We start from the raw sequence: 20,662 nt of genomic DNA on the forward strand, positions 1-20,662 counted from the left end.
AGGAGTGGGGACTATGCGTGAGTGCCTAAGTGGAGAAGCCATGTAATACGACAGAAGTTTAACTACTTCAGGCCACAACCCACCTAAGCCCAGAAACACAGGGACTTAGGCAGTGAAAGGCAGTATCCTAACAGTTCTGGTGATGGGGACCACGGCATGCTTTCTTCACTGTAGTCTTCTGACAGAAGTGTGGTGGTCTGAAGGCTTGGCTATAGGGAGTGACTCTATTAGGAGTGGCCTTGTTGGAGGAAGTGTATTACTGTGGAGGTGGGCTTTGAGGTCTGAAGATGCTCAAGCCATGCTCAGTGAAAGGGTCTTTCCTTGATGCCTTCGGTTTAAGATGTAGAACTCTCAACTCTTCCGGCACCATGTCTGCCTGCTTGCTGCCATGCTTCCTGCCATAACAATAATGGACTAAACTTCTGAAGCTGCAAGCCAGCCCCAGTTACATGTTTTCCTGTAGAAGAGCTGCTATGGTATGGTGTGTCTTCACAGCAGTGAAACCCTAAGACAGGAGGTAAAGGCAGTCAGGAGAACTAATTGTTAAAAGCTTTGGGAAATTTATTTGCATGTTTTCTTGCCTCAACCTGCAAACAATTAGATCACATCATACTCAGGATGTGTACACATGCATGCTCAGAAAACAGCAAGCAAACACTTCAATATCATCTTACATGAAGCAAGAAGGTAAAACAGCTTTATATAGACTTCAAAGTGAGACTTTTAGGGATACTTGTACCATCACTCTCTTCTTATGGAACTTTGAGGACTGATTACATACAGATCATTAGCATATGGAAATATAAAATACACTACTTTTTTTCCTTTTAGAGAAAAAAATATGACTAACTGGGATTTATCTTATCAAGAATGTTTTTATGACATAGAAAACAAAAAATATATTTCTCTTTTATAAGTTAAGCAGACTGATTTTCATGAATGAATTTTAAGGACTACCAAAATCATACTGGATGGTATAAACGTTCAAACACATCTTACCGTCACCATAAAGCATCTGAGTAAGTATGGCCACAACATTCAACATTTTACATTTATGCCGCACCCTGTCACTACAGACTCAAAACTACATTGTCTTCTTGCAATTATAATTCACTGTAATCTCAATGAATTTCTCAAGGCCATTCAACACATTTATACTACGAGTAATTACCATGCTACCCAGAAAACAAGTAAACAGTTTATTAAGAATTAAATGAGGGCATGGAATGTGATACAAGTAAGACACTCAGATGGGCAGAAGAGCACTACACACACACACACACACACAAATTAAATTTCACTTCAAAAAAAAAATCACAAGGCAAAAGAAAAAGCAATTCCATCATTATAAAGTAACATATTTCATGCAAAGCACTAAAACACACCCCCAAACACCCAGGTCCCAATAAACATTGCCATGCTAGCACATTAACCACAGTGGAAAACACAAGTAAGCAATGGGTTAGAGGAGGTAACACAGCTTATAAGTAGATCATGATTTTACATGAAAAACAATCCCAGATCATACGTAGACTAATATAGGCCAAACTTAGAGAAGTATGCAAATATAAACCCCATTAATTCATTTCATTCTCTCTTAACTATAAAACCAGAAGCTTACAGAACCTGAAAATTTTATATAAAATTTGGCATACCACGTTGATGTTCCAAGAGATAATTTTAGAATCATATCTGTAATTAACAGAAAGCTGTGTAAAAGCATTTCCAGGTCAGGACTTGACCTCTTAATTTCTCTTAACTCATAGGACAATAAACTTGACTTTCGAGCAACTATTTGTACAAGTTTCTATAAAGAACCAGGTAATTAAAGAGACCAATTAAAATGTAAAGCAAAGATAAGTTGGTAAAGAGAGTAAGAGGACATCCCATTTACAAAGACTTAGGTGGGTAAAACTCTCTCCTTGATTTCTGAGTATCCTGGCGCGCAGTCAGGCAGGCCTCTGTGCAAGATGCTGAGTGCAAGGCTCACGTTAGCGAACAGTCAGAAGTGGCCTTTCCTGAAAGTAGCTTCTTTCACAGCTGCCACACTGAGCATAAGCCTGTGACAGTGTATTCCCAACTGGGCAGAATGCCTTGACAGGAGAAGGAAGTACTGGGCTTGCCCATTCCAGAGGCTGCCTACAGATGGATACACTCATATTTATGGTTCTGGGTTGTGTCTACTAGTGATGAACAGATTGGCTATACATACAGTCATAAGATCAAGAAAAACTTAAAATAAAAAAGCTACCCACTTGCTGTTCCTCCATTTTAGATGGAAGGATTGCTTTTCCCATGTCTAAAGCTTAACTTCCACTCCACAACCCAAGCACTACGTGTTCAGGAGCTAGGGCTCAGCCTCTTGACAACCTGGAGGAAGCTCTGCTCGGATGTTCAGAACATCAGGGGCCTCTCTGAAGCAAGTCCCAGAGTTTAAGGCCACTGAAGAAACTTCTTTGGCCACCAGTCCCCATCATTTCACACCAGAGCTCTCTGGAACGTGTGCCTTGTAGATACAAAGACATCCCCAATTAAATTCCCAGAGTATATATATAATTCTTACATGAGAAAGATTTCTTTTGAGAGAGAAATGCTTCCATCAGCAAATTAAATTTGGTAAGTCAATGTCTCCCCACTAAGTCTCCATTAGCAGCTGAGTAGCTAGCCCCCCGGAATCAAATGCAGCGATCACTCAGGCAACGACAGATGAAACACAGATGAACAACACTAGGAAAATACTCTGTAAACCGCTGCAGCCCTAGGACACTTTATAGTACAAAGCAATGTAAATAAATATTGGGCTAGTACAAAAGCTCTTATTTACATTTTACAAATGAAACTGTATTCAGTGTAAATGCTGTGTTTTAAAGAACACAGTACTGATTAGTAAAATGAGTTCTCTCAAGGGCATTACCATTTTTGTTAGAATCAATACACAACGTATAAAAGATTCAAGTTAACTGTTTATAATTTAGTACAGACAAAACCCAGTTGAACCTGGAATGGCATCTGTTAAAGTGCTGAAAACAGAAAATACTTAGAAACACTGTACATCATTAAAGCTTTATCAAGTCAGAATGTTAAGCTTCTTTCACATTTTGTGTCGTTTTTGCCACAGGCCTGTAGTCAGGATGAATTTTTCCCAGCCAAGGAGTGAAACTGAGGAGGCCATCAGCTGCTTCAGAACGGTAGGTCTGGTGGAACTGGTTTCAGCCGTCAACCAGACCTTCAGGCCTTACAATCTGATAAGTAATTAAATATTCAGGATAAGCCTGGAAAAGAGAGATTAGTTCACACGTTGGTGAGTGTTTCGCTGCATGTTAAGACGTCCTTGTACAAGTGTTGCTAACCTGGAGGAGTCCTGCAGAGCGGAGCTCCCTGGGCTACGTCTCTAAACACTCCATCTTGACTCCAGTCTTTAGCTTCTCAACAGCAGGCAGGTCTCGGGGTCTGCTGTGAGTCACTGAGGACCCCTGCCGCCCTCCTTGACTTAGTACACTGCTCTACACTGGCTTCCATTACATCTTTGTCAGTGTCAGCAGGAAAGAGTCACACACCATTGGTATATTTTATAGAAAGGAAGGAAGGAGGGAAGGGAGGGAGAGAGGGGGAAAAGATCCAGTATCACTTGACAAACTTCGAATAGGTTAGATTTACCAATGACTCTTTTCTGATTTTGAAAATTTTATGATAAAGATTCTATTTGTAAATTTTTAAGCCTTCATGTTATCTCCCCTGTCCCCAACCAAATCCAGTTAAAGCAGCATGTCCCGTCCATGTAAGATCCATGCACTGTCGAAGATAAATACAACTGAATTACCTGTTCTCCTCTGTAAATAACATATTCGGCTAACGCTAGGCCATTTACACTGGGCCGGCCAGTGACTGAGTGATGGCCGGGAGGAGAATGTGCCATTTTCATTGCACTGAACTGTAGGAAAGACTTTCCTAAGGTCACTCGGCAAAAGAGCAGCTGCCTAAAACAGGAAAAGGAAAACATGGCCCTGAAAACAGAGTGGACACACAAACCCAGAACAGCAAAGTTTTATGTTAATAACATATTTCCAGACTAAGTATTGTATTCTAACAACAGCTTAGGGGACAAATGAGAACATTGCTTATTATAATAACCTCAACCAGAGACAAGTAAAATTTAAGTATTCAATTTACAGAATTAGAATGTATAGTATGAATTTGTGACCCAAAATGGGAATGGTGGTTAATTCATACCCAAAAGGGACTTCCAAATATAATAACAATAATAAGCCTAAAAACTTAGGGAGAAAAATATCGTATTTTTGAGACCATAAGATGCACTTTTCCCCAAAAAAGTGTGTGTGTATGAGTTAGGGTGCACCTTATGGTCAGATTGCTGTTTTTCTTGTTATACTGCTCTAAAAACTGGGTGCATCTTATAGTTTGAAAAATACAGTAATGGCAGTGAGAATAAAACAGGTTGGACACAGCGAATCCTAACACTCAGGAAGCTGAAGCAGGAGGATCACTTTGGGTTTGAGGCTAGCCTGTGCTATATGAGTTCCAGGCCAACCTGGGGTAGAGTGAGACTTGTCTTAACCCACCACTCCCCATACACACCTTCCACATTTGCACGCAAGAGAAAAGTGCTGGGATTAAAGTCATGTCTCACCATATCTGATTCTGATATTCTCATTCTCTTATTCTCTCTCTCTCTCTCTCTCTCTCTCTCTCTCTCTCTCTCTCTCTCTCAGATTTATTTATTTGTACCTGTGAGCCACCATGTGGTTGCTGGGCCTTCAATTCAGGACGTTTGGAAGAACAGACAGTGCTCTTAACCTCTGGGCCATCTCTCCAGCCCAAGACATGGTTTCTCTGTGTAGCCCAGGCTGTCCTGGAACTCAGAGATCTGCAAGCCTCTGCCTCCCTGAGTGCTGGGATTAAAGGCATGTGCCACCATGGTGGGCTCTCTTTGGCATTCTTTATGGAGTACCAAGTATTCAAATGAGAAATTGAATTAAGCAGGTTAACTGCTTAGAGTCATACTGGCCCATTCAGATGCTTTGGTAAACATTAGCTATTATCGCAACTTGTGAGGGGACAAAATTTAATCTAGATCCCTCAAGTTGTCAGGTGTGTCCTGTCTTCCTTATTTCTCAAATATGTAATTAGTTATGATCTAATTATTACAAAGCAAGTAATAAGAAACAATCTCTCACCTGTGGCAAATGTAACAAGATCTGTCTTTGTGAATTGGACATCCAGTGCCACCTCCAATTCCATACACATACTGATTGCTTTTGGAAGAGTTTTCAGCAAAATAAATTCCAGCTCCAAACATGCCACCTATGTATGCATGCCTTTCATCAAATCCCTTATGGATAATTGCATTCACAAAAGGAGAACCTAAAATATAAACAGATGGGCAACAATTTAAAACACAAAACTAAAGCTTCCGAGAAGTAACTTTTCTAAGGAACTAGGATTAAACCCCAGGGCTTTCAGCTACACACCCAGCCCTCATGTTGGAGACAGGGTATCTCTACATAGCCCTGACTGTACTGTAACTCACTATACAGTCCAGACAGGCCTCAAACTCACAAAGATTCACTCGACTCTGGCTCCGAGTACTGGGGTTAAAGGACTTGATTGCCACGTTTGGCCCCCTGGATGTTAAATACTTGAACATGAACCACTGCCAGCTGGCTTGCCTTTTTTTTTTTTTTTTTTTAAGTTTTCAAAGCAGGGTTTCTCTGTGTAGCGCTGGCTGTCCTGGAACTTGCTCTGCAGATGAGGCTGGCCTCAAACTCAGAGATCTGCCTGCCTTTGACTTCTGAGTGCTGGGATTACATGTGCTACCACCACCTGGCTTCCATTTCTTAGTTAAAAAACAAAAAACAAAACAATAAAACCCCAAACTCCTTTTTAATTATGTGTGTATCTATGTGGGTTTGTGCACACCAGTGCAGGTGTCTGCAGAGGGCAGAGGTACTATATTCTCTGAAGCTGGAATACATGTGGTTCAAGCCACTCAATGTGGGTGCTAGAAACCTAACCGCAAGTAACCTCTGCAACTGCAGTATGTGATCTCTTTTTACAGATTTTATTTTATTTATTATGTATACAGTGCTCTGTCTACATGTACACATGCATGTCAGAAGAGGGCATCAGATCACATTATAGATGGTTGTGCGCCACCATGTGGTTGCTGGGAATTGAACTCAGGACCTTTGGAAGAGCAGTCAGTGCTCTTAACCTCTGAGCCATCTCTCCAGCCCCGCAGTATGTTCTCTTTATTGCTAAGTCATGTCTGCAGACCCTGGCTTGCAATTTTTGGAGTTAAGAATTCCTACTATAGAAAATTCCACGGGCAAATACTGCTCCTTCCTCTCATCCTTGCTAAGAGAGGGTTAGCCAAAACTGTACTGAACATAAAAACCAGGGTTGGGAGTGTTGTATGGGTCTGCACAGTGTGCCGCCAGACACATTCCAGAACTTACTTTTCTCCTTCTCTCACAGATTTTGGGGACTGAACTCGGGCCATTAGACTTATGCAGCAAGGCTTTTACAAAACTACTAAGCCATCTTGTTGGCCCCTAATGGGGTAATCTTAATTTATAAAAATGTCTGCTATAAGGTATGTTAACAAAAACAACAGAAACCCCTGAAAATATGAATACAAATGCAGAAGTTATACAAACATTATCTTCACTAAGAAGACATGAGCTACAATCTTACAGAGAAGACAGGGTGAGAAACTTACCATGAAATAACATCCTTTCATTTGCATGGTTGTGGTTTTCTTCAGAAACTTCTTTTCTTCGGTGTGTGTATCTTTCCCACAATTTCTTGTTACAAACCTTCTGAATCTATAAAAACCAGAAAAATTAAATAATACCTTTTATCTTAACAAAAAATGTCACATGGCTGAAAAGAAAACCAATTCCCAGATGCTGTCCTCAGACCTGCACATGTATGTGGTTGTGCACAGTTTGTGTCTGTATGAGTTTACACACATGTAACAAATTCTTTTTTCAAAGGGGGAAAAAAAAAAGACTACACATGGCCAGGAAGGGGCAAAGAATACTGGAAAGTTGCATGAAATACTTTAACTTCAAAATTACTTTAGCTAGGAAGGATCAGTTACATGAAATCATCCCTGACACACCCTGCTCTCCTGACGTCATCCAACATGAATGAGATCTGAAACAGCGCCACCCCCCCCCCATCCCTCCTACTGTTCCTTTCCCTTCCAGTTCCTGCTTTTGTTTGGAGAAGGCTTAAGGATGAAAGCTGGTCTCATTTGGAGTATCTCTATGGTCAAAATGGGCATTCCCAGTACTAAGTACTACAGCCCTGGTGGTCCCTACGAGCATACCGGAGTCGCAGTTTTAGTACCGACTCACACAAAACAAAACAAAGTTAATTCAAAAGGTGGTAACAAGTAATCAAGGCCATAGCTAGCAAAAACCTACCTTTATTTATGTATAAAATAGAAAGAAAAAGCCAATTTAACACAAAAAATTAAATATTGTACTGAAATACCATAAGGAGGAGGAAATAGGATACTTGTAAAATCAGCCTCTCTGCTGGTTTCATGCTAAAGTAACCCCTCCTGCCTGAATGACCTGACTGTAGATGTAACAATAGCACACTACGTCATCTTCAGTGTTAGATATTGTACAATAAGTTGGGGTTTTTTTTTTTGGTTTTGTTTTGTTTTTTTAAAATTCTTTTTTTTTTTTTCAAGACCGAGTTTCTCTGTGTCTCTGGCTGTCCTGAAAACTTGCTCTACAGACCAGGCTGGCTGTAAACTCAGAGACCTGCCTGCCTCTGCCTTCTGAGTGTTGGGATTAAAAGCTGTGTGCTAACATATCTAACCTGAAAATAAATCAAACATAAAAACAGCTGGACATGGTGGCCCACACCTCTGGTCTCAGTGAGACCTTGTCCAAAAAGAAAAGAATGAACAGACCCTTTTTTTGGGAATTAAAGTTTTGGAGGACAGCCCTCCCCATCCAGTAAGAGTCCCTGAAGCCATGTCAGAGCTGGTCCTGTGGTGGACACATCACTAAGTTCTTATCACAGTTACTTAAGGCTTTGGGCCATGGAAAGTAAGTGTGTTGGGAAACTTTATCTTCATTCATTACCTTGAGAATATTGTATCTGTTGAAGATGCCACCTGCGTGACCTCCATCTCTGTGCTCTCGGACAGTACTCTGCATCTGATGGAAGATAGTTTAAAACATACACATTAGTTTTGTCTTTTCTAACTTGGGGACCATGGTTTTGATTCATTTAATTCCATTTTTGAGAATCAAGATAGGTTTTAATATTTTTCCTGAAAGGACATCAATTCTATAAACTCATGTGTACTTTTTTTTTCTTCTTTCAAAATAGGGTTTCTCTGTGTAGTCCTGGTTGTCCTAGAATTTATTCTACAGACCAAGCTGGCCTTGGACTCAGGAGATCTACCTGCCTACGCCTCTGGAGTGCTGGGATTAGCGTGAGTACTATCTAGAGGTGACTATTACGCGTCCTAAAAACATATTTATAGGTGAAAAGTTACATAATGTAAACTAAGGCAAAAGAGAATGCAAGATATGCTAAACATAAAAGCAAAGCATGATTTATTTGTGCTGATGTTAGCTTAATAAAGCACAACACGTATTCCCTTGGGAGCATGAGCTTAAGGACTAAATCTCACTCAATTTTCTATCTGTGCTTAATTCATACCAATGAGGCAGTGTACATCAGAGACTCTTCAGCGGGGTATAATGGCACATACCTTTAATCCCAGCACTGGGGAGTCAAAGGAAGGTAGATCTGAGTTCAAGGCCAGCCCAGAATACAGAGTAAGTTCCAGGACAGCCACAGCTACACAGTGAGACCTTGTTTCAATAAAGCCACAAAAGGGGGCGTGGTGGATAGAGTGGGAGCACTCTTCAAAGATTTTTCGGTGGACTGAAGAATTCTTTGTTTGTTTAATTTTTTGAGACAGGGTTTCTCTGTGTATCCCTGACTGTCCTAGACTCACTGCGTAACTCAGGCTGGCTTCAAACTCACTGAGATTGGCCTGCCTCTGCCTCCAAGTACTGGGATTAAAGGCGTGCACCACCATGCCCCACTGGACTGAAGAATTCTTTGGAAAGACAGCCAGAACAGAAAATTTCCATATATTCCATGTATACTCAATATACTATCTACATGTTTAGTCCTGTCTGAGGTTCCTCATTCATAGTTGCCCTCATAAGAGAGTGAACAGTAGCATTATTTTCAAATACCAGTGACCTTTTTCTCTGACAGAATTCTGGTTCAGCATTAACTGAAGTAGTAATCCAAGTACCTGAAACTAAGGTTAATTAAGAAATGCATTGTAGCTGGGCGTTGGTGGTGCACACCTTTAATCCCAGCATTCAGGAGGCAGAGGCAGGCGGATTGCTGTGAGTTCCAGGCCAGCCTGGTCTACAAAGATAGTCCAGGACAGCAAAGGCTACACAGAGAAACCCTGTCTCGAAAAACAAAACAAAACAAACAAAAGCAAACAAAGAAAGAAAAAGATAATAAGAAAAAAAAAAAGAAATGCATTGTAAATACTTTCAAATTTTCCAGGTAGTGAAAAGAGGGGCATTCTACAAAACAAAATGCACGTCCAAATAGATCTGGAAATTTCTAGGAAACAGCAAGAAATTCTGAGTCAACGTGAATAGTTAGATCCATCTTACCCATTTACTTAAGAGAGATGAACATACCTCCTCTTCCACGGACTGAAATTCTTTATCATCAGGAGACAGATCTATGAGAATTGTTCCACTACCAGAGTTGTTTAGAGTTAAATATGGATTAAGACCTATGAAATGAAAAGAAGAAGTAAAAAACTTGCCAGTAAGACAGCATCAACCCAAAACAATTACATGATTTATCTAATACTACCAATTCTATCAAATCTTAATTTCATAATAACTTAGATTTATAGGAATGCACAAGTGCAGGCACACAACTCACCCAACTTTCCCTAGAGTTATATAGTACTTTATGTAAATATACTACAATTGTCAGAACTTATTAACACAAGCGTCATTTGGACCGTACCTCCCCCCCTTTTTTTCCTACCAATGTTCTCTTTCAATGTACCAATGTTTCCCTTTCAGGATAAAAACCACGATGCATATCATATTCAGACTACCAGTGTCTGTGTCTGTATGACTGTACATGTGTGTGTGCACGTGCCTGTGCACACAGAGGCCAGAAGGCGGAGTCAGATCCCTTAGAGCTGAGGAAGAGCCAACTACCCAACTTATTGTTATGTTGGTTCTGAGATCTGAACTCCGGTTCTCTTAATTGGGCAACAAGTACTCTTAACCTCTGAGCCATTTCTATAGCTCTCTCTGCACATGTACCCCCCCCCACACATTTTTTTTGGTTTTTCAAGACAACACACCAATTTTAAAAATACTCATTTTATGTTTGTCTGCATGTGTGCATGTGCACCTTGTGAACGCCTTCAAAGACCATAGAGGATGTGCCCTAGAACTGGAATTACAGTGAGCTGTGCAGCTGTGTGGGACCCAAGCCCAGATCCTCTGCAAATACGGTGCTCATTTACCTGCTGAGCCATTTCCCCAGCCCCTTAAGCACTAATCTTTTCCCCCTTGGTTTTTCAAAACAGGGTTTGCTGACCTGGACTCACTTTGTAGACTAGGTGGGCCTCGAACTTAGAGGTCTGCTTGCCCCTGCTTCTCAGTGTGCTGGGATTACAGGTGTGCGCCACCACGCCTGGCTTTCAAGAACTAATTTTACTCTGACAGGTTATAGTGGTTTTAGGGACTATTACGAAAATCCTCTTCCTTTTCTTCTGTTGTTAAATGAGTTTATAAACATACTTTCTTCAAATTACCTTTACTAACTATTCAGACTTTTATTTTAATAATGTAACCCTTTCACTTTCTGTAACTATGAGGAACTATGGGGACTTGAAAAGCCTCAGACAATTAAAAACCATCTTAGAATAAGTCCATAAAGTTTGCTACCTGACTACTGATAAAAAGATTATTTCTGTAATTAATTTGTCATGCTTTCTTTTATTTAAAAGTTTTATGTGTACAAATGTTTTGCTTTCATGTATGTCTGTGAACCATCTCACATCTGGAGTTGCAGAGGAAGATGTTGGGTCTCTTGGAATTGGAGTTAGACAGTTGTAAGCCAGTATGCCCATGCTGGGAACTGAACACAGGTCCTCTGAATGGGCAGCCACTGTGTTTAACCAGATGCTGAGTCATAGCTCCAGATCCTCAGCCATGCTTTTTTAGCAGTCAAGAAACATGTTTTAATGTATTAATTATATAAAAAGTACTAATAGAGTTTCAAACAAAAATTTCTAATTTATTTGTCATATCTGCAATATTGTTGCCATCTCTCTGAGTTTTTCTCTGGTAGAAGTGAATCCATCACTGCTAGGGCTAGTGCATGGAGGAACTTCAGGAAATTAAGAAACTTGAGATATGGCCTGAAAAACAGGACCAACACAAAGGCAGACTGCAGAGACTTATTACTGTAGGAAGGCACAGTAGTCCCAGGACGCAGGGAAAGAGGATTATTTGAGTTTGGGGCCAGCCTAGTGAAACTGCCTCAGAAAACAAAATAACACACACAACCTGGCCCCCTCCTCCCCCCCCCCCCCCCAATTCCCATGAAAGCCAACCAATCAAGCCTTCTCAAAAAGACAGACAAACCCTTTATGTAGCAATCAGTGACCTGCAATGAAGGTCAAGGAATGCTGGTGGGCCAATGCAACTAACTGCCTGTCAGAGGACCTCACTAACTCACTTGCAAAATGACATGTAAACAGAGAATCTTGCCTTCAACTGATACCAAAGGATGGCAACTTTATGAAGAACAGAGTCTGATATCAGACCGGACTCAGCCAATGAGCCTAAAACCACATCTCTCCACCACACACAGGAGTGGGACAGGTCAGTGACTACAGGGTCAGGGCGGCATCGGGCCTTCTCTTCTGTTACCTGGACAGTAGATATTCTATCACTGATTCCAGGGCCTTTGAATGTAGAGTTAACAATTAGGATGCAGCTACCTGTACAGCTTTTTCCTGCAACTGTGTATCCTGTCATGACACTATCACACAGGAAAGATATGATTAGCAGTTGTGGTGGTAGGCCTTATTCACTCTTTTTTGTTTGAGACAGGTGTAGTCAGAGTTTTGGTTTCTTTAAAAACCCAGTTATGTTATGTTACATAAATGTGGTTTTGCTTTAATCCCAGGTGTGGGATATGGGGCTGCCTCACTGCTGGTGATTATGATTGTCTAGTGCACTAGCATGATCTTTGCCAGTTGCAGACAGGTTAATTCTGGGATTTAGGAGAGAGTGTAAATGCGAGAGCCTGGGGGAGGGGGGCTCCAAAGAGGCAGCTGCTGCTCCTGGTTGCTGTTGTTGCAGTTTGGTGAGAAGTTGGAAATATCCTGACAATGAAGACTGGACTAGCCCCAAGGAACCAATGTCCCTAAACAGCAGGAAGCAGCCGATAGAGGTCTATGCTCCCTTTCCTCTCTAACCTTCTCTCTTTCCTACCTAGTATTGGGGGGTTGGAAGGGATTAGGATGGAATAATGGTTGGAAGGGAGGTAGAGGTATAAGAATCCAATAAAATAGTTTTAAAAGGACACTAATACTAAGGGTCTCTCTATGTAGTCCTTGCAGTTCTGGAACTTGCCATGTGACCACGCCTCAAATGCATAGATCCTCCTGCCTCTGACTCCTCTAAGTGCTGGAACTAAAGGGATGAGCCATCATGCCCAGCCAATATAGCTATTAGAATACCTATACTATATTCTAATATTCCAGGGAGTTGTGGGTTGTTCTTACATTTTACATTTCAAAATTTTGTCACTATACTAGGCAAAGCCTAGAAGGACCTTATATTTTCAACACGAAGCCCTAGTTTCTACCAGTTTAAAGGATTTCTTAGCATCAATCAACTCAACCTTAAATGGTCTCTTCTTTTCTTCTTCTCACCTTCTCCTTCTTCAAGACGTGGATTCAGGTGCCAGAGAGATGGTTTGGTGGTTAGGACTTGCACCTGCCACTCTCCCAGGACTTGGTTCCCAGACCCACACGGCAATGGCTAACTGCATATACCTGTTGTTCCCGAGTATCTATCTGATACCCTCTTCTGGCTTCCTCAGGTACTGAATGCAGGTGGTGCTAAAGTGTACCCACAAAACAAAACCACCCGATCTCATCTTGACCGGTACACACTCTTCCCCATCCTGAAAAGTCTCATTTTTATAAGTAGAATTTTTTAAATCCCAGTTGCATACCTCCTATTTTAAGATGTTTAAAAAAGCTGGGCATGGTGGCGCACACCTTTACTCCCAGCACTCAGGAGGCAGAGGCAGGCCAATCTCTGTGCATTCAAGGCCAGCCTGGTCTACAAAGAGAGTGCAGGATAGCCAGGGCTACACAGAGAAGCCCTGTCTCAAAAAACCGAAGTTTAAAAAATTTATTCCTGTTTTGATGTCAAAACATGTGACAGGTTCCATCCCAGCCCTTCATGAACATGCATTACTGACTCTGTCTGTCCTCGCGTCCTTCGCCCTGCTCCTTCCTGCCCTTCCCCTCTCTTACTTATTGGTCTTTCTTGTTCCCAGTCTTCTTTTCTGTTTTGTTTTCCCATCCTTCTTTTCTTTTCTTTTTAGTCCCTTGTTTTTGGTTTTTAAAAAAGATTTATTTATTTATTATGTATACAATGTTCTGCCTGCATATGTGCTTGTACTCTAGAAGAGGACACCAGATCTCATTATAGATGGCTGAGAGCCACCGTGTGGTTGCTGGGAATTGAACTCAGGACCTCTGAAAGAGCAGTCAGTGCTCTTAACTTCTGAGCCATCTCTCCAGCCCCTTTTTTTTTTATTTTTTTAAAGACAGGGCTTCTCTCTAGTCCCGGCTGTCCTGGAACTCAGAGATGCGCCTCTCTCTGCTTCCCAAATGCTGCATTAAAGGTGTGTGCCACCACGCCCAGCTCCCTTTCTGTTTTGTACAGCACCTGTCCCACTATCCTCTCCTGCTCTTCCCTGTTCTCACCATCCCCTTTCTACTGCCATGCCCCACATGCACAAATTTAAACATTTAAAGTTCTTTCCACATGAAAGAAAACAAATGGTATTTATCCAAATCTGGCTTATTTTTACTTACCATAATGACCTTCAGTGCGAGCTAGATTTCTGCAGATGTATAATTTCACTGACCACAGCTGACTAGAATTCCACTGTGTATGTGTACATTTTCTTTATCCATTTCCCTGTTGATGGACATGTAAGCTGGCTCCGTTTCCTAGTTCTTGTGAACCATGTAACTATAGACATGGATATGCAACTACCTCTGTTGTATGTTGGTTTAGTTCCTTTAAATATATGCCCATGGGTGGTCATGCTGAATCATAATTTTATTTTGTTTTACTGATATCCATAGTGTTGCACTAGCTTACGTTCTTATTAGTGGTGTGTGAGCACCAGGGTAAACCACCATTCCATTTTTAATGGTAAAATTAAATTAAATGGTAAAACTTAAAGGTAAAATGTAGTTTTGACTCTTAAAATAATTCACAATTTTTACCTATCTCTGGTATACACAAGTGTTAACATCTGTTGAGTGAATGTAATTTGTATTTTCCTTCAGCTAAAACATAATGAAAAATTATTCTTTTCTAAGATTTTCACCCATGCTGTTATAAATTTACCTATGGAAACATTACAATACTATCTTATGGACTGTCTAATACCTAATTATTATCTAGCATGTTAATACAAGAGAACTGCTTCTGATCTTTAGAAACCACAATACTTTAGAGCTAGAGTAACCTCATTTAATTATACTTTCTCATTATCCAAGAGCTAAAATAATCCTTTGAGTATTAGCAGAGGCCTTTTTGGGTTCAAACCTCTATTAGTGCCCTTCCTATTAAAATAAAATAAAAAATAAAAAATAAAAAATAAAAAAACAGACTTCTAAAGTATCACACTGAGGGCTCCCTTCATCTAAGAGTTAAATTGTCAACCAGTTATTAAAGTACAATACCTTGTTGTCCAGAGATCAGTCTTTCAACCCCTTTAATTAGCTTGTGTCGATGTCCATAAGCATTGATTCCAATCTCTTTCAGTTCCTTGTGCCCCATCTCAACTAGCACATCCAAGGTGATCTTATAAAAGACAATTAAACTACTCAGAATGCTTGCTCATGTGATATTCATATAATATTTTCATAATATGTTTTATGTATATGAATGTTTTGTCTGTGCATGCATTGCCCTTGGCAACCACAAGAGGACATCACAACCATTTCCCCATCGCCCCCATGGAGTTATAGACAGTTGCTGGGAATCAAATCCTGGGCCACCTTGCCAGCTCCATTTAATATTATCTTTAATAGCCTTGATAGGAAACAAATCATTTATCAAATTCAAAAAGCTGGAGTCATAAACGTCCTTTCACATGTCATCTTCTCACTGTGCTTTCCCAACCACTCGACACCTGACCCTTGACACAGTGCTTCGCACGGCTCCTCCAGGATGGGGACTAAGTGTGCCTCTGCATCACTGTTCAAATTCTTTTCTGTTTTGCTTTGTTTTTTGAGATAGGGTTTCTCTGTGTAGCCTTGGCTGTCGTGGACTTACTTTGCAGACCAGGCTGGCCTTGAACTCAGACATCCATCTGCCTCTGCCTTCTGAGTGCTGGGATTACAGGTGTGCACCACTACACCTGGCTTCACTGTTCAAATTCTTATCTACATTATTTCAGCTTCATGAACTTGAAATCATTAATCCTGTTTCATTTATACAATTTCAATAAAGCCACCCCCAACAGTCCAGTTAATAGTAATCTTTTTCTTCTTTAAACTACTAAACCCTTTGACAGATGGTAACCTCCTATGCTTCTCCTCCACCTCCATAACTAGACTGCAGGTTACTGCAGGTTCAGTCTACCATATAAAGTCTATGAATAATCATGACAATAGTGGCAACAAAGTAAGTACATGGAGGGGCTAGAGAGACAGTTCACTGGTTACGAGAGAACTTGTTGCACTTTCAGAGTACTGGGTTCGGTTCCCAGTACCCACACACACGGTGGCTTCCAACCATCTATAACTCCAGTTCCAGGGCCAGGGCATCCCCTTCTGACCTCCATGGGCACCAGGCATGCAGGCAAAGCCTTCATACACATTAAGTAAATTTTAATAAGAATAAGTACATGTATTCTGATGGACCACTTTAAACCGGGGCTACCCAGAAAAGCTTTAATGTATGACTGGCACATTCACATTCGAGTCCATAGTATGTAGCAGAATGTCAGGCTTAGTGTGTGTCATGACTGAATAATACAACTGAAGAAACAGCTCAAAGGTAACTTAATTCAAGGTCTCAATCAGGTAACCATGTTATCAAGGAGGATGTTCTATTAGGACATATAGTCAATTTTTAGATATAATGAACTAAGTGAGACTCCAAAGACAAGCCAACTCAGGAAGTGACTGACTTCCAGTCTCTTAACACTCTCAGAGCTACAGTACACAGAACACAGTACAGCATGCAGGAGGCCCAGAGTTCAGTGCCCAGCACTAAAAACAACAGACACCCTACAAAACATTTCCCAGTACCTTACAATGTTTAAGTAATTTAGAAGCAGTTTCTGGGCTTTCTTGAATTTCTCTCATACACTAAACCAAACAGCAGAATTCATCTACTCACCTGTTCTCGCTCAAATATATCCATTAAGTGCTCAAGTCCAAGATTCCTTATGAACTGAGTTATACTGAAATCTACTCCTGAGTCTGGGAGAAGAAAGTGCAGAACAAAATCTCACATGAGAATAATGTACAGTACAACAACACTGTAAATATAAAAGCTCAATGATGGCACTATGCATGTAAAAGAAGTATTGATGAGGCAAAAACACTAAGAACCACTTATATAATACTAAAACCAACAAGTTGCTATACTTTTTCTTTCTGGAGGCAGGGTCTCACTGTGTAGTCCTGACTAGCCTAGAACTGGAAGCATAGACCAGGCTGACCTCAAACTCAGAGATCTACCTGTCTGGGTAGGTGCCATCATGCTCAGCATGACAGCTAACCAGTGGCCTTTCTTGAGTTTAAACATTTCTCATTGTGTTTTCATTTTAAATTTTACTTTCAGCCTCATCTTTAAAAATCAGAAAACCAAACAACCCCCGCCCAAAGCCTACTATATGAAGTTGTCCTCTGAGGCTGGGTGTGGTGGTGCACCCCTTTAATTCCAGCACAGGCAGAGGCAAGTGGATCTCTGTGAGTTAGAGGCCAGCCTGGTTTATAAAGAAGAGTTCCAGGACAGCCAGAATTATTACACAGAGAAACCCTGTCTCGACAAACCCCCACAAGAACCCCCAAAGTTGTGCACACACACACAATTGTAAATAATAAATAAATGTCCATAGCGATACTCATCAATTATTATTTTTAAAAAATTTATGTATATGAGTGCTCCATCTCCATGTACACCTGCATGCCAGAAGAGGACATCGGATCACATTAAAGATAGTTGTGAGCCACTATGTGGTTCCTGGGAACTGAACTCAGGACCTCTGGGAGAGAAGATAGTGTTCTTAACCACTGAGCCATCTCTCCAACCCCTACTCATCAATTTTTGACTTGAAAGGTGTTTCCATAGGAATCCTATTTACATTAATAATAGAAGAAAATAAAAGGTGAATACTCTTAGGTTATATTAATTTATTTCATATAAAGAGTTGTATATAAGATTTAAAGGGCCGGGCGTGGTGGTGCATGCCTTTAATTCCAGCACTTGAGAGGCAGAGGCAGGCGGATCGCTGTGAGTTCGAGGGCAGCCTGGTCTACCAAGCGAGTCCAGGACAGCCAAGGCTACACAGAGAAACCCTGTCTCGAAAAACAAAAAAACAAAAAAAAGAGAAAAAGAAAAAAGAAAAAAAAAAAAGATTTAAAGGACAATTTCCTATCAGTCTAAAAGACAAACATGGAGCTACAATATGAGTTATGGTTAGTTTTACAAAATTTCTCACCCTCTTTTCTTTCCAAACTGGCAGCACCTTCTGTTGTACTTGAACTAACTACTGAAGACAGTTCAGAAAAACTCCCAGACAAGTTGTCGAGACTGCTGGCTGCAGAAAGGCTTGACGGACTGGACGGCCCTGAAGCCAGAGCATCTGCAGCGGCTCCGGGGCTCCTCACACCGTTGAGCACTTGAGGTTTATAGCAAGAGGGTAGTGCAGAGGGGGGCATGGCTGCTGTCAAGAGAGCGCTGACATCATCTGCCTAGGATACATGTCAAGGAGATGGAATCTGTCATAAACAAGGCTTACAATTCTTCTATGACCAATAAGATGCAATAAAAATAGGACAAAACCTAGCAAATTCACACCACTTCTGTTACCATGACACTGAGAAATACTAGAAAAATTTAAGAGTGAAACAAACAGGCTGATACCCAGCTAGCTAAATCGTCACTAAATAGAAAATATAACTTAGAACACCCTTTCCAGATCACATGTAATTAAGCAAAAAACCCTGCTGAAGTATAATGAACCCTGCAAAGTATAAAAACCCTGCACAGTATAATGAACAAAATGCTAATTTTGAGACAACTAAAAGGCACTAAAATTACAGAACTACTAATTACAGAACTACTAATCTGAAAACGTAAGAGCTTCTAGCCTTACTATAATGAACTCTGACATTGGCAATTCAATCTATACAGACCTTTAGCAAACGGAACTATTTGCAGTTTTTAGAAAACAGTGATTTATTACTCAGAACTCAGAAAACCCTGTTTTTTTTGGTAAAAGATAATTTTAATCTAATTGCTATGAGAAAGTCTCTAAATTCAGTGTTATATCCACTTCAATCATTTACAATGCTCAAATAATAAACTAACTAATGGGCTGGAGAGATGGCTCAGTGGAAAGGTGGCTGCCACTAAGTCTGATGAAGTTTGATCCCACAGTTATCCCTTGACTTCTATTGGTATACTGAAGCACACTGCAGCCTTCTCTCCCCAATAAACAATTACAAAATAATATATAAACAAGCTAAGGAATCATCAACAGGGTTGCTTTCTGGCTTAGTCATTTATAGTGTCCATACCCTTACCTTTCTCTTCCTCCTCAACTTGTCCACTTTTTGACCCTTACAGTTTGTATCTAGTATTTGCTTATTTATAAAAGACCATTTACTGGGTTACATTTTGGTACCTAGCTACCTAAAGGCTTCAGATAGTATCACAGTGCTTACGTATTAGCCAGCTGTGCTTTATTCCTTACAGAAGACACATCTAGGCTTCACTAAGTGGTGGAGCTGAGCAGTAGTCAGGCCTGTCTCACTCTAAAGCTCATACAAGCTTTCACTCTCTCAAACCATCTTTAAAACCTTATTTTGTGAATGTGTGTTTAACTGCTATGATTGCATGAGTGTACAAATCAGTATGTGTGTAGGTTAGAGGAAGCTTTGGTGTGGGCCCTCGCTTTTGACCTTGTCTAAGATGGTCTGATCATCACTGTGATGCCAGGCTAGCTGGCCCCTGGCAGTCCAGGGGATTCCTATCTCTGCCTCCTTTCTCCCACATATGCTCATACCATGTGTTCAGAATGTATGTGGGTTCTCTGAATCCAAACTCAGGCTCTCGCACTTGAACAATGAATGCTTTATTCAGTGGTCCACCTCCTCAGGGTCTGTGCATGTCATCTAGAGCTTTCTATTTTCCTTGCCACTAATTCACTGATCTGGTGAATCAATGCATGGGAGGAATGAACTCTAAATGCTTACTTCTAAATTAGCTTGGAACCAAAGAGACATTTCCAAGAAATCCTCATGCAACTATGGTTTGGTAGTCAGCTTGCTAGAGAACATCTCTTTAAATCTGAATGCAGCTAAACTTTTCAGAGTTTCTTGGTCAATCAGTTGGGATAGAAACCATCTTTCCCATCTCTGAGATGTTTCTTGCAGGGTGTGGTGGCCCATGCCTATAATCCCAGCACACTCAGGAGACAGGCAAGAGATGGACGCAAAGGGCTGGAGATGGCTCAGGAGTTAAAGATACTTGCTTTTCTTACAAAGAACTCAGATTTGGTTTCCAGGAACCACATGAAGTGGTTACAACCTCTTGTATTTCCAGTTCCAGAGGCACTGATACTCTCTGGTCTCTGCTGGCATGCAAGTGGCGTACATGAATGCACACAGACACATACATACATGCATAAAAATAAATAAATCTTAGGGGAAAAAAAAGATGGGTGTGAAACTCCAGGCCAGCCCGATAAACAGCAAGTTCCAGGCCAGCCAGAACTACTGCATAATAAGATCACGTCCCACAGATCCAGGGAGGATTAAATTTTCCTTCCTTCCACTTAACTGTTCTGGCCAATGATCTCAGTGATAGAGGCAAGGAAAAGGAAGTACTCCTGTTCCAGTGACTGACCCAGATTTGGGAGCTACAAAGGCGGCTCCTACATGAGCAGTCATGGAAAAATAAAATTTTATTTTGTGTGCATGTGTATGTGCCAAGATGCACATGTGGAGGTCAGAAGACAACCTGTGGGAGTCAGGTCTCTCTTCCACCAGGTGGTCCTGGGATTACACTGTGGCTCCTGGGCTTGGCAGCGAGTGTTT

At 40.9% G+C, this 20,662-nt stretch overlaps 1 protein-coding gene across 3 annotated transcripts in view; it reads right to left on the bottom strand.

The window, feature by feature from the left end:
* Window positions 1-1,184: 1,184 nt before the first annotated feature.
* Window positions 1,185-20,662, bottom strand: part of TNKS2 (tankyrase 2) — a 62,254-nt gene continuing 42,776 nt past the window's right edge. For all 3 annotated transcript variants that reach the window (XM_084763760.1, XM_084763761.1, XM_084763759.1), the window contains 9 exons: window positions 18,061-18,313; window positions 16,734-16,816; window positions 15,068-15,188; window positions 9,729-9,826; window positions 8,127-8,201; window positions 6,740-6,845; window positions 5,196-5,382; window positions 3,821-3,977; window positions 1,185-3,272 (listed from right to left, as the gene is read on the bottom strand). In XM_084763760.1, the coding sequence (XP_084619886.1) occupies window positions 3,210-3,272; window positions 3,821-3,977; window positions 5,196-5,382; window positions 6,740-6,845; window positions 8,127-8,201; window positions 9,729-9,826; window positions 15,068-15,188; window positions 16,734-16,816; window positions 18,061-18,313 (1,143 nt within the window). In that variant the 3' untranslated portion in view covers window positions 1,185-3,209. The remainder of the gene's footprint in view (window positions 3,273-3,820; window positions 3,978-5,195; window positions 5,383-6,739; window positions 6,846-8,126; window positions 8,202-9,728; window positions 9,827-15,067; window positions 15,189-16,733; window positions 16,817-18,060; window positions 18,314-20,662) is intronic.

This window comes from Acomys minous (genome assembly GCF_964271855.1).
Source record: "Acomys minous genome assembly, chromosome: 2".
NCBI lineage: Eukaryota > Metazoa > Chordata > Mammalia > Rodentia > Muridae > Acomys > Acomys minous.